General features: G+C 35.1%; 3 protein-coding genes across 5 annotated transcripts in view; 1 reads left to right on the forward strand and 2 right to left on the reverse strand.

Moving 5' to 3' along the window:
* The window catches only part of LOC107737178 (putative methyltransferase C9orf114), a 10,647-nt gene extending 9,142 nt beyond the window's left edge, over positions 1–1,505 (reverse strand). Inside the window, exons 1-3 of the mRNA XM_016548623.1 lie at positions 1,387–1,505; positions 1,177–1,216; positions 382–501 (exon numbers count right to left, since the gene is read on the reverse strand). Coding sequence (XP_016404109.1) covers positions 382–501; positions 1,177–1,216; positions 1,387–1,443 — 217 coding nt within the window. The 5' untranslated portion in view covers positions 1,444–1,505. The remainder of the gene's footprint in view (positions 1–381; positions 502–1,176; positions 1,217–1,386) is intronic.
* Positions 1,506–1,657: 152 nt separating this feature from the next.
* Positions 1,658–5,744, forward strand: nsa2 (NSA2 ribosome biogenesis homolog (S. cerevisiae)). The gene is made up of 6 exons (XM_016548625.1): positions 1,658–1,824; positions 3,068–3,255; positions 3,353–3,503; positions 4,545–4,724; positions 5,192–5,384; positions 5,468–5,744. Exons 1-6 carry the CDS (start codon positions 1,822–1,824, stop codon positions 5,533–5,535), a joined length of 783 nt encoding a protein of 260 aa, XP_016404111.1. The 5' UTR covers positions 1,658–1,821; the 3' UTR covers positions 5,536–5,744.
* On the reverse strand, positions 5,602–12,342 carry LOC107737176 (torsin-1A-like). 3 transcript variants are annotated; one of them, XM_016548621.1, is made up of 7 exons: positions 12,014–12,342; positions 11,088–11,284; positions 9,610–9,875; positions 9,330–9,505; positions 7,510–7,637; positions 7,096–7,339; positions 5,602–7,050 (listed from the first exon to the last, which is right to left on the reverse strand). In XM_016548621.1, coding segments are annotated over exons 1-7 (1,200 nt in total). In that variant the 5' UTR covers positions 12,202–12,342; the 3' UTR covers positions 5,602–7,049. The 3 variants fall into 3 exon arrangements, with proteins under 3 accessions (XP_016404107.1, XP_016404106.1, XP_016404108.1); XM_016548620.1 differs by having other exon boundaries at positions 5,602–7,339; XM_016548622.1 differs by lacking the exon at positions 11,088–11,284 and having other exon boundaries at positions 5,602–7,339.
* Between the last annotated feature and the right edge of the window lie 1,987 nt (positions 12,343–14,329).

A 14,329-nucleotide genomic window follows, 5' to 3' on the forward strand; every position in this document is an offset into this window, starting at 1 on the left:
AAATTATATCGGCCATCGGCCACCCTGCTTTCCAAGATATCGGCATCGGCTGTCAAAAAAACAATATCGGTCGACCACTAATTACAATGATTAAATCATTTTGAAAATGAAATTAATAAATACATACATAACCATGCAATACTATAGTGAGTAGAAAAACCTAAGAATGTAACATTTATATACTATTATTTTGAAATACATGAAACTATAGTTGCCTTTTAAATTTCGGATGGGGGTTCCCTCGCACAAGGACGTTCATATTTGGGAGTTTATGGTTTCTAAAAGATTGAAAACCCCTAGTACAGTATAGTAAGATGTACACAGTCTAGTACACTTACTGCATGAATAAACCAAAGCTCGGATCTCTGCAGTGCTGCTCACCTTTACTTTCCCTCTGTTCCTGCTGAACCTGCTGCTCATTTTCCTCCTCTTTCTTCTGCTGCTGTTTCTCCAGCTGTTGGATGAGTTTGCTCTCTTTGCGTTGTCTCTTCTCTTCTTTCTCTGGGGATGAAAGTGCAGACAGCAGCAATGAATTCAGCATTACAATATTACATTGATATACGAATTTCTGAGGCCTCTAAATTATCAATATGATCAAAACTTTGCTGAAAAACCTGTCGCACACCTTCAGCTCGTGCTTCATGTGTGTTTCTGCTGTGAAATCTTTACTGATTTTTATGAAGTAAACATGAGAATAACTTTGATATTGTTAGTAGTATTTCAAGATGAACACTTACTCGACTGAGGTTGATAATCCTTTTTTTTTTTCTTTTTTTTGAAAAATCATGTTGAAATGTGAGTATCAAATATGATAATCAGTCTTTTGAGGAGCGTTTATTCGTTTATCTCTCAGTCATCACTGTATTGCATCGCATTATTTGTTTTGATCATAAAATAAGCATTTAAATAACACAAGACATAATAGTAAGACATATTATTGGGAAATAAAGAGTGACAGCTGATATCTATATGCTATTTATGTAAGTTATACAGTAATTCTTTGATTTACATCACATGCGATCAGAATTGAATCTTAAATGTAGAACATTTTTAACAACATTTTAACTCATTTAACATTTTAAATTTCACTTACTTTGTTCTTTTAATCTTAAATGTAGAACATTTTTAACTTTTTAACAACATTTTAACTCATTTAACATTTTAAATTTCACTTACTTTGTTCTTTCCATTTCCTCCAGTTTATTCTCTCTTCGCCCTGCAAATAGAATTATTATAAACACGTGATATTAAATTGGCATAAACAGAGTTTTTAACAGATTTAGACCATGAATGTCACACAAAACCGCCTGATAATGTACATCATTTTTTATCATTTCAAATGTATAACGAACACAGTAATATGAAAAACACAAAATACGTTCAAACCTTATTATTTGAGAGATGATTTGTTTTATTTTTCTTCACCGGAGGTTCATCAGCCATGCTGTTCTATGCGTGTTACACCTACAGTGATCCTCGAGAGAACAAACACTCGAAATATTTGGTTCCTAATTGTTATTTAGCCCGACATGCATTAATTCCTACATTAACAAACATAGACTTCATATATATTTATTTTCAGAATATATATCAATAATTAATACTCAAAACAGGCGAGGTTTTGCGGACATTGCGGTGGATGAGAGTGTTGTGACGGACGGATTTGACAGACGCGCTTCTTCTATAGAACAGGCTCTGAGTAAAGAACATCGCGAGCTCGAGCCTCAAATAAAAGCATCAAAATATCAGAACTAAGCACCCAACAGCGGATTAAACAACACTTAACCGCTCTATAAACTCCTCGACACCACATATCACATCATGGTAAGAAGAAAATACAGCCAGTGTCGTGTCAAAGCCTTTGTTTAGCGCGAGTCTGCCTGACATGTGGCCGTGTCTGTTTATGTTTCGCCTGAGTAATATTTGCGTTATATATTCTATACGTAACTATACTGTACACACTACAGAACAATCTGTGGTGTTTCTTATGAAAAAAACTATAAACATTTCACATTTCTTCTCTACAAAATAAATATAATAATAATGTGTGTATATAATTTTTAATATTATATATGTATTTATATTGTATCTATAATATTTCATATTACGTAAACGTAACAGTATAATTATATATGTAATATATCTTTATTATAATGTACAATGTAAGAATACTGTAAATAAATACACATGCATATAATGTGTATACATATTTTTATTTTCTGGTTTAATTTTAGTTGTTGTAAATGTGTTGTGTGTGTTTGACATTTTTAACAGTTTATGCTTATTTAAATATGTCTACATAGTTTTTATTCATTTTTATTTGAGTTTTATTTTTAGTTATTTTAGTACATCAGGTTAAACCAAATAAAAATTAGAAATGTTGCTTTGGCAAATAACTCAAATAAAATAAGTTTGTGTATATTTTATTCCACTTAACAATCTTTTTATTTCAAGTAGCATAAATGTTTTTTTTATTGATTTTAATTATGATTTTAGTTTAGTTAACTACAATAACTAAAACTATTTTTATTAGGCTATATAATTAGGGTTGCAAAAAGGTGGAAAATTTCCAGTAAATTTCGGAAACATTCCAGGATTTTTTGGGGATTATTACAGGGATTTTTGGAAAGTTTCCAGAAATTTTCCACCTCTTTGCAACCCTATATATAATGCCATATAATATATAATACCTTAGTTAAATTATGCAAGACCTATGACTCATTACTGTGAATGTGGTGCTTATAATATTTGTTTTTCATTCAGTGTTGTTATTACAAACCCCAGTGAGTCACATGTTATCTTTATATGTTTATACGACTGTTTGTTTGCACTTTGGTTTGTGATGCGTAACACTTGTTGCATAGTCATATTTCCCATGACTACCTCTGCATTCAATATAGCTGAAGGAAAGTGAACTCCGTAAGTTCAGTTCTGATCATACTGGTGTAGTTTTATATTTGGGTAAACAATGATTTATCAATGACTGTAATTTGAGAATATATTACAAAATATTGAGTTTCCAGTTGTGGTTGAACTAGTTTTAAAATGACCCTGTGTCTGTGTACAGCCGCAGAACGAGCACATCGAGTTACACCGCAAGCGGCATGGCTACCGTCTGGACCACCACGAGAGGAAGAGGAAGAAGGAGAGCCGTGAGGTGCACGAGCGATCGCACAAAGCCAGAAAGATGATCGGCCTCAAAGCCAAACTCTACCACAAACAGAGACACGCCGAGAAGATCCAGATGAAGAAGACGTGAGCGTTACTTACAGTCAGCTTTACTGCAGTTAGAATATAGACAGCAGTGATCAAGGAGGTTTCGCTCAACTATTGTGTGTTTATTTGTGTTCAGCATTAAGATGCACGAGCAGAGGAAGAGCAAACAGAAGGATGATGACAAGACACCGGAAGGGGCGGTGCCAGCTTACCTGCTGGACAGAGAGGGCCAATCACGCGCCAAAGTCCTGTCCAACATGATCAAACAGAAGCGGAAAGAGAAAGCTGTAAGCATCGATTTATGCTATCACACTAAACATTTCAAACCTTGCTAGTGCTGGGCGGTATACCGGTTCATACCGAATACCGGTGTTTATTTTTCTTATGATATGAATTTTTAAAATACAGCAATACCGGTTTCGTTTAAATAATGTTCGGAACGCGTTTGAGGGGGTGTCTCTTTTCACTGTTGCACTGTGGCGAGGGAACAGCTGTATGTGTTACTAAGCGTGAAAGTTCCGAAACTGAAGCTGTAGAACTAATAGAACGTGATGACACAGAAGAACTCATCCACAATATCCACTGACCGCCACACATATCCACCGCCCGCTGCCATCAGCTCCCGCGTCTCACACACACGAGCGCGACTTTAGCACTAGATTTAGCAACTTCAGACCCTTTTAGCGGCGTATAATTTTGAAAAATACAGTGATATAAATTTTTGGTCATACCGCCCAGCACTAAACCTTGCTTACCCCACACTTTAGGATTGTATTAGTAACGATTTCTGAGAGATCATGTGACACTGAAGACTGGCGTAATGATGCTGAAAATTCAGCTGCACATCACAGGAATAAATTACGGACTAACATAAATTCACATAGAAAACAGTTCTTTTAAATTGTAATAATTTTTTAAGTTTTTACTGTAACTTTGATCAAATAAATGCAGCCTTGGTGAGCACAAGAGACTTCTTTCATTAACATTAAAAAATGTTTATTCCAATCTTTTTCCGGTAGTGTAAAATGTTGGTTCTGTTGTAGCCAAGCAAAAAAACTTCACATTTGGAGCGAATATATGAAACTACTAAGGAAAAGCTAGAAGGATTTATTTATATTTTGATGTTTAAACATAAAATTTGACCAATCCAGTCAGTTATCAATGGATTCAATCAAGTCCCAGCCTTCCCTTTTGTCTTTTTCTCATGAATTATCCTGACTCGTTTGGTAGGGGACACATTAGAGAAGTCAAACTGTTGCAAATACCAATGTAACGTTGCCTTTTTTGGTCCATGCTAAGTATGAGGTTTGTTTTATGTGTTTCTTTAGGGAAAGTGGGAGGTTCCTCTACCGAAGGTCCGAGCCCAGGGTGAAACCGAGGTTCTGAAGGTCATCCGCACAGGAAAGAGACAGAAAAAGGCCTGGAAGAGGATGGTGACCAAAGTCTGCTTCGTAGGAGACGGATTCACACGCAAACCGCCCAAATATGAGCGCTTCATCAGACCTATGGTAAAACACCACACATGCACTCTCAGGTTGAGCAAAATAGATCAAATAAAAATAATACCTTGAGTGAGTTGTGACAATAGAAAGCCCAAGAAGTGCATTAATATTATTGTACTTTTTTTTTAAAAACAAAAATTACTAATTATTTTAAGATCAACATTTTTATTTACATTTTTAATTTAATGGTTATTAGTTTTATGATTATATTATTTTATCTTTCTATTAATTTCTTTTTTTCTTTGTTTTAATGAATTATTTTTTCCCGTTGCGTTCTATGTAATATACAGTGGGTACGGAAAGTATTCAGACCCCCTTAAATTTTTCACTCTTTGTTATATTGCAGCCATTTGCTAAAATCATTTAAGTTAATTTTTTTTCCTCATTAATGTACACACAGCACCCTTTCTTTAATTAAAAAATACATATAAATATATTTTTATTAATGGAGTTGTGATTTTTAATGTCTACAGGGTCTGAGGTTTAAGAAGGCACATGTCACTCATCCTGAATTGAAGGCCACGTTCTGTTTGCCCATCCTGGGCGTGAAGAAGAACCCGTCCTCCTCCCTCTACACCACTCTAGGGGTCATCACCAAGGGAACAGTCATCGAGGTCAACGTCAGTGAGCTCGGATTGGTCACGCAGGGCGGGAAGGTCATCTGGGGTGAGTGTCTGATTGGCTCTTCACTTTGTCAATGCAGTCCTTGTGTTTCGCAGAATAAAAACAGATATGATCTTGTGTTTCAGGTAAATACGCCCAAGTGACGAATAACCCAGAAAACGATGGTTGCATTAATGCCGTGTTGCTTGTATAATCGAAACCTGATAGATAGAACTGTGCCTCCAAATGCAGCCGGGAACAACGCTTATGTGGAATACTGTTGTCATCGGAATCACCGAGGAAAAAGATGATTTAAAGACAGTTGATGGAGTTTTGTCTTCACATCTGGACCCAAAGCGCACAAGAACATGTGGATCAGAAATCAGAAGTGCTGTTTATTTTCAAATAAAATGTTACACTGTTTCTCTTGGGTTTATTATTTTTCATGAATGGTTCTGTTTTAGGAGAGCAGCTGAAATACTGCTGTACTGTGATGGCGTCACAGCAATATCACTGTATTTACACAGTGTCCTGGGACACTTCGCACCTATCATTTAGATCATTCAGATGCCATAAAAAGTCATCATTTACAGAGTCATTTTAAGTGAGATTTAAAATAGGCATCAAATGTCTGTTACATTGTTTACTATTCGACATGTGATAAATATGGCACTAAATGGAAAGTGTACAAATCTAGCAAATTATGATTTTCGTAATTACACATTGTGAAAATTATAAAATTAGGCATGGTTCAATTAATTAGGCGCATTCATGTGCACATTGTTTTTGGTAATTCTGCAAATATCAGGGAATTTTAAAATTGTGATTTCTAGACATCTGAAGTCGTAAAGACATTTTTATATTCTGTTCATTTCTAGGATTGGTATCTGACGGACATCTGTCTCAGCAATGTCTAATCATTTTAAAACTCCTGATGCAGTGAATCATGGACCACTGGGAAACTCAATGAAAAAGACATAGAAATTAACTTGTCAATGTGAACATGAATAGAATTCTCAAGAGTGAGTCTGTTTACATCATACAGCTTTATCAAAATCAATACGCAGATCAAGTATTTTGCCGTTTTATCTTGGTGCAACTGAAAAATAAAAGTTTCATGAATGTCTCAAATATGAAATTATGTTTAAATCAAGTTTTTTTTCTATTAAGACAAACAGGCACTTTGATTTACTCAACAAAACCTTCAATCAGAATCAGTGGCACATATCGACGACACGAATATGAATCCTGACAAATTGGAAACACAAATGATCTTTAGGTTTCATTGGTCTAAATGAGATTCAAGTCATCTTTCGGATCTTCATCCTCAACTTGAAAAACTTGAAAAAAGGCAGAAATGAATGCATCTGGGATATTTCAAGATAAAGGCAAATTAACTTTTTCCCATCATAATTAATACCGATCATTATAAAATCGCTGACAGCCAGTGTTTTTACGAGCTCCACAATGTGCAAAGTCATTTAATTAAAAAGCTTCCTCTGAAACTTCATCATCTTGAACAGAAACACCCTTGAGAACAAGGACTTCAGCAGCAGAGCCGACATGAATAAAACGGTCTCCATTATTGTATAAAACACCTGTGATTGAGTAAAAACATCCCCTGCTTTACAGTCTTAAGAGAGCGTGACATCTTATAATTCAGTCTGAGGAGCAATTCTGCAATTCCTTCTATTGCAGAAGTTCTGTGGAAAGAAAGCACACAGAAGATAACCAGTTTGCTGTCTTTGAGTCTTTGTTTTTTTCCCCTCTCGATCAAACATAGAAGTCCAGTCTGGCGGGAATGACCTTGCAGCCCTGCATGGAGAAGACACGCTCCTCTTTAGGGAAGTAGTTCAGGTCGCGGGCCATGGTTTCAACCACTTCTTTATCTGGGGCTCGACCCTTGGAGACCATCTCAGCCAAACCGCACTGAATGACGTGCTTGTACTCCAGAGGAAGAAATGGCACGAAGAAATCCACCAGATTCATATCGATTAAGCTAGTGTGCCAGAAACCACCTGCGGAAAGAGAGAAGAATGATAATGCAAATGTAATTAATTAAATAATGCACTTGAGAGTGTAAATACACTACAGTGAAACTAATGAACGAGATAATGCATAACGATCCATTGCCGTGAAGATTTTCTGCTCCATATATTAGCAAATGGGAAAGAGAAATGAGACGTACTGTTTTTGTTGTTGAAGACGGACAGTGACAGTGCCGTCTCTAGATCCTTCAGCTGGATCTCCTCTCGTTCTCTACCATCCCTCCAGAAATTCAGAGCCACCTCAACGATCTTCTCACCTCCAGCGTTGCTATAAGAACAAAAACAAGTAAGTTACAGAGGCTGTTGGGATATATATGCCACCTTTGCTTTTCAACTATTGAACATGGAGCCGCATAGAGATCCCCATATCTCTGGGAGTGATCCATATAGGGCATTAAAAATGAAGATTCCAAAAGAAAAGTTTCTTAATGAATATAAAGTCATTATATATAGATCAGTGGTAAAATTCAACGTTTTGGACATGGAGCTGCTTTGGGATGCCCATATCTCTGGTATTGAACCATTTAGAGACTTCAGTGTTTCCCCTGTCATTATATTAGGGAATGTCCTAATTCAGATGGGCTACCTGTTTTTTGTTTTTTTAATGGTATATCAAAAAGTGTATATTTTTTAAATGTGATTGTTGGTACATTTTACCAGTTTTTACCATACTTTCAAAACAAAAATTAAAATAGGAAAAATATGCAATATGAAAATAATTGAAGACAAAATGTGTTTTACGGAGAAAAAACAAGATTTGGTTTTTAAAAAGCCTTTTTCCTAAAGGTACATCTGGAAAAAGGGGGGTCGTCGTATAATCAGGGTCGTTTTATATTCGGGCCAATACGGTATCTTATTTACACGACGGCATGTCATTTACATGGTCGCGCACATAAACTGTGATCACGCACAGCGGAGTTCCGCCCCGATGCGCAAACACAAGTGAGCACACTCCCACTCGTATTTGTAAACATTAAGCCGCAAAACGACTATTTAAATATGAATTCTGCATGTCTCTGTGTTAATGAATGGCGCAGACGCGCGGTTTTGTTTACTACTCGTACTGACGTGCGCGTGTCGCTTCCGGTGATATTAACGTCTGCAGTCTCACTAAATGAGGACATAAATACATGAACAACATCTCCAGAACTGCTCTGAGAGTCACTTCATGAGCATTTGACCGTTTCATTTGAGTAAAAGAAGGTTGGAAAAAATAAAACATTTTTGGGCCCTAAACATGTAATTTGTTTTAAAACTTTTAATAAATTGATGTTAAACTGTTTAAGTTTCATGATTTGAATTAATTAGACATGCTTTTTGATTAATACAATTTAATTTAACCATTAAAAAGGAGTCCAGAAAAATTTAAACGGAAAAAACAAGGAACCCCCCCACCCCCCAGGATTTTTTTTTATATTCCAGGAATTTTTGTAAAGTTTCTGGAAATTTACAGAAAATTTTCCACCCCTTTGCAACCCTTAATTACAAGCACAAAAAAAATCAAAAAGTGCAATTTTTCTATTTTTGAACTGCCACCACTGCCATACAATGCAACAAAAACTAATAAAGGCAACATATTTTACTAAAAGACATACCAATCTCTGGGTAAAAATAACATAATAATACTGCCATCTTTCTAAAGTCATTTTTACCCCCTGTAAATTGGCTCCGAATCTCAGGTGAAAATTGTCATTTTGATCCTCCTCTACAAAACAGTGGATTACTCGGTGAATGACATTTAATATTTTGGCTTTCATCACTATTCATGTTTGTCTTTCTTCAGGAACGATAGTAACAAAATCAAACATTTTAACTGGAGAAGTTTCTGAAATTTGGTTGATTTGAGATTTTTTTTAGTCTGTACCACTCAGCCTGACAGCAGCTATCAAGCACACTACACAATGACGACTAGTGACCAACTGCATTAACTACAGATTAACAGAAATCTGACGACTCTGACCTGAGGAAGATGAAGATGGCCTTTCTGTACGACACTCCGTTCAGGTTGTCGTAGAAGTCCAGGTAAGGTTTAATACTGTCGATCAGCCCGGGATGCATTTTATCCATTTCATCAAAGATGAACATCGAACGTGGACAGATAGAAACATTCCCTCGTATCCACTCCTGTAATTGGGTCTAAGCACAGATATGACTATAAAATATTCTATTTAATCACCATACAGGATGCTTTGTGTTGGTGCAGTGAAATAAAATGTCATTTCCATGTATTTTTGCATTACCTTGTACTTGTTAATGTGAGCCTCGTGAGGAAAGTGTGCTGTCGCTGTAAACAGATGAACAAAGTTGCTCATCATCCCTTTCTGGTAAATATTTTCCGCTATAAGCTGGCTCACAAAGTTCTTCCCGGTCCCGGTCCAGCCGTGGAGGGACAGAACCAGCGGTTTCTTTGGGTTTTCGTTGTTCATGAAGCCTGTGACGGCTTTCAGGATGACCTGAGCAGCGACATGCTGCCCGTACAGCTTCGTGCTGAGGTCATACTTTAGACCTGTGGATGAGAGGACAGGTTTACAGCAAACAAATGATTTATACATACACCTGCATTTAAAATTAATAAATTATGTATTGGACAACAAAACCTGTTTAATTGTTTACAATGCGGTTATTATTATAGTTAACTGAAAGTAAAATGAAAAGCATTAAAAACATTTTAATTGCTTGAAACATTAGGTAGTCTGGACTAGAGTCAAATAATAATTTTATAATACACTTTTAATACAGTAGTCAACATTTGAAGTGGATCAAAAAAGTTAATCAAAGTTGTCCTAAGACAAGAACGCATTTTGGTTTTAGGACAACTTTGATGAATCCACTTCAAATGTTGACTAGTGTATAATACATTCCAAACATTTTGCACAAAAAAGAATCAATAATCAGTTTAATAATTTGTGACCCTGGAGCACAAAAGCAGTCATAAGTCGCTGGAGTATATTTGTAGCAATAGCCAAAAATACATTGTATGGGTCAAAATTATAGATTTTTCTTTTATGCCAAAAATCATTAGGATATATTAAGTAAAGATCATGTTCCATGAAGATATTTTGTAAATTTCCTATTGTAAATATATCAAAACTTAATTTTTGATTAGTAATATGCATTGCTAAGAACTTCATTTGAACAACTTTAAAGATGATTTTCTCAATATTTAGATTTTTTTTGCACCCTCAGATTCCAGATTTTCAAATAGTTGTATCTCAGTCAAGGCGATTTCTCATTTTCATTTAGTTTAACTAAAACTACAATAAACCTAATAAAAAGACAAACTAAAACTACAAACATGACAAAAAGTACAACAAAATTGCTCAAATTTAACTCAAATGAAAATATAAAAGTAAAACCTTATTCAATACTAATAAAGACTATCTCAATTATACAAAAATAACACTGAATTACAAATCAAATTGATTCTGAATGAACAAATCATTGAGATAAGACAGGTTTCTTTGTTTATAATGATCATTTGAAAATAAACAATTTGACTGCAATATTTAAAAAAAAAAAAAGATAGCTAAACATTAACACATAATAATTATTTGTATTAAAAAGCCATTATAAAAATTAACAAAATCATAACGAACGAGAAAGAAACAAATGTGTACTAGAAGTGGATTTTTGGCCCTTTCGACGGAGATAATGCACAAAAACATCGCCCATATCATCACAAGATGAACTGTAACACACACACTGATCAAATGTTCACCTGTTGCATTAAAGTTGAGCCAGTTTTCATCGCATGATTCATATAAGTAGCGATAGAGTTTCTTGCCCAGCACTGCAGCTCCTGTCCCCAGCAGCAGCGAGGTGGACACGGGCTCTATGGCCTCCACGACCAGCCCTGAGATCAGGATTAAGTGCAGTACGGTTGTCCATGTGCGAGGCGGCCGAGCTTTCATTGTACTAAATAAATCATCGATATTTTTAATTGGAAACTGAAAGGAAAAAAAACAACGAAAGATCCAACTCACAGCCCCGCCACTTCCTACTTGGGAAGAGTGACGTCGTTTGCGTGCGACGCACGACGCATGCGCGCAGCGTTCAATAGTGCACGTTGATACATTTGGTCACTGGGTCGAGCATTGCCAAAATCATATATATATATAAACTTTTTTTTTTAATTATGCTTGCGTTATAAAACATGTTGACATATTATTAGATGAGTTATGATTTTTGTCTGATTCATATATTATCATATAGCCTGTTATTTCAGTTATTGATTAATATTAATTACATTAAAATTAATTGCGAACAAGTGCAACTGAATAAGCAGTATCAGTACAAGAATTAGCGCTGTAATACATAGCATAAATGCATTTCACACCAGATATGAGGTCAAATGCATATATCAGATTATAGATGATAGGCTTATTAAGTGTCAGGTGCATTAAAATTATAAACACCATCAATGCAAGAGGATGATTAATATTTTAATCAATTCTGACTGCCTGATTGTAGCCTATGGCATTTAAATGCTGGCATCGGCATGGAATTAATTAATTTTAATAAAAATAAATGTGGATTTAATTCACTGTAATATAAGGAAAATGTGGATTTATAGGACACGACCCATAAACATATCCATTCTTGCGTTCTAACACAACAAATAAAGACAAAGCAGCTCTTGCAAACCTGTTTTGTTGTATGAGATCCACTCGGGTCTGCAGCACTCCTGGAAGTAATAAAGCACGTTCTGATAACGGGCCAGGAATCCGGTGAGCGCCGCGGCCATCCCGACCGCGATGCTGGTGCTGATCGGCTCTATCGCCGCCGTGATCGACAAACTCCACAACATACAGCCAGCGAACAGCAGCCGACATGTCAACCGCATTCTGCTGTCTGACACCGAGGAGCGAAACCGACTCTAATCCGGTGCAGTAAATAATGATGAGCAACTTCCGTAAACCGAATCAAAAGCGTTCCGTTCAGAGTCAAGCACGAGCTGCGAGAAGTTCCACGCCAAGACGTCACGCGGATCAATAGCGTTGAAATGCTCTTGTGGTTTCACGGTTTTTACTTCAAAAATACATTGTCTCTACACCTACACATTGTCTCTTCATTGGTAAACAAAGTGAAGGAAGTAACCTTTCAAATTTGACATACTACCTAGTAAATAATTTTCTTGTTAAATTTAAAAATTTGATAGATTTGAACTGTTCTTTTTGGAATATGGTGACTGAAACTTTGTTTCATTTATTTTGGCATTGCTCTCATGTAAAAAAAATTGGGAAAGATTTGACTAGATTTATAATTGATAACATTGACCACACTTTATCTTTGTGCTTATAGAACACGTTTTATTTGATTTTTCTAATATCCCCTCAAATAAAAGGAAAGAGTACTAGGCTACATTATAAATTTAATTTAAATTTTACAGTAAAACCAATCCTTTATTTTTGGTTCTTGAAAAAGAAATTCAAATTTATAAGATAATTATTTATTTACATAATAAGAAAGCAATTAAGACTTAGCCCACCCCTGGCTGTATGTGTATTTTGTAAACAAATTTAGTAGTTAATATATATTTTGTTTGTGTTTTATGTATTTATGTGTATTATTGTAGTCTTTACTGTAATTTGATTGTTTATTGAAGTTTAATAAAATTTAAAAAAAGCTGTTGTGGTTTCATATAACAAAAAACCCAGGAAGATATTTGAATTAGCCTATTTGATTAAATTATTAATTAGAGTACTTGAATTTTTCCTGAAATTAAGACTATCAATTCTGACTTCAGAGATATTTTAATGTGGAAGGGTTCTCTTCTCTCCCTATTTGTTCATCAAAGCTACAAAGGAAGTAGGCTAGCTACATACAATATTTTTGATCTTCAAATGTAAATTTGCTCATTTTCAGTGTCTTGTAACTTCAAAACAGTTTTTTGTCTGTTAGAAAGAAGTCATTTACTAACTGTACTGTAATTGTTTCTGCCTATATAGGCTATTTGATGATTCTTGTAACTTCCGTCAAAGGAATATAATACATCGATAAAAGCAATCCCAGTTTGTTTTGTTCAACTAATTAAAAGTTACCCAATGTTTAGTGAGGGGAACATTATGCATTCTGCTTTTCTTTTAGGCAGCACTGATAGGGAAAAACAAGAAGAAACATATTCACAAAATGTTTATTAAAATAAAGGTTACAGCAAGGAATAAATTAGCTTTAAATCCTTCATAAAATCTACTAATCTAATCTAAGAAACGGCTGTCATTTATTTTTTTATGTAATAAACCAATACATTTTGGGCTTATTTAAGTTCTTTTATTTTTATCCCAGAAATAAATCACTCCTTTATTCTGGAAGATATTATTTTTATTAGGAAAATCCTGATGTTTCATTATTTGCACTAGGGATGTAACGGTATGAAAATTTCTTATCACGATTATAGTGACCAAAATGATCACGGTTATCAGTATTATCACGGTATTGTTAAAATGTGCTGGAAATGTTCAAAAAGTACTGACACACAAATCATTTCACCAAGTTTTACATTTAAAATCAACAAACAACAAATAAAATGAGTTTTTGTTTGCATAACTAAAACAATAACATTGCCAATGATGTCCGGATTTTAAATGACAACATGACTGACAACAGTTTATCTAATAGCATGTTCTAATATCTAATGTAAATGTTCAAATAAAGCTTTTAAAAAGTTTCATAAATGGTAAACTTCACATTTCAGCTTTTAAAAGGGTCATATGACGGTACTAAAAAGAACATTATTTTGTGTATTTGGTGTAATGCAATGTGTTTTGCATTACCATATAATGTACATTATTGTTGCTCCTCTATGCCCCGCCTTTCTGAAACGCGTTGATTTTTACAAAGCTCATCGTTCTAAAAAAAAGCGAGGTGTGCTCTGATTGGCCAGCTATCCAGTGCGTTGTGATTGGCCGAATACCTCAAGCGTGTGACGGAAATGTTACGCCCCTTACCATATTGTGATGC

Source organism: Sinocyclocheilus rhinocerous, unplaced genomic scaffold, assembly GCF_001515625.1.
Source record: "Sinocyclocheilus rhinocerous isolate Xijiao unplaced genomic scaffold, SAMN03320098_v1.1 scaffold284, whole genome shotgun sequence".
NCBI lineage: Eukaryota > Metazoa > Chordata > Actinopteri > Cypriniformes > Cyprinidae > Sinocyclocheilus > Sinocyclocheilus rhinocerous.

Excerpts from the sequence above, each read along its gene's own strand:
- nsa2 (XM_016548625.1), top strand. Across the intron at positions 3,256-3,352 it reads AAGATCCAGATGAAGAAGAC|CATTAAGATGCACGAGCAGA; the intron begins GTGAGCGTTACT and ends ATTTGTGTTCAG. Across the intron at positions 5,385-5,467 it reads GGGCGGGAAGGTCATCTGGG|GTAAATACGCCCAAGTGACG; the intron begins GTGAGTGTCTGA and ends CTTGTGTTTCAG.
- LOC107737176 (XM_016548621.1), bottom strand. The coding sequence starts at position 12,201 with ATGTCGGCTGCTGTTCGCTGGCTGTATGTTGTGGAGTTTGTCGATCAC. Across the intron at positions 11,285-12,013 it reads GATCTCATACAACAAAACAG|TACAATGAAAGCTCGGCCGC; the intron begins GTTTGCAAGAGC and ends TGATTTATTTAG. Across the intron at positions 7,638-9,329 it reads GCCATCTTCATCTTCCTCAG|CAACGCTGGAGGTGAGAAGA; the intron begins GTCAGAGTCGTC and ends TTGTTCTTATAG.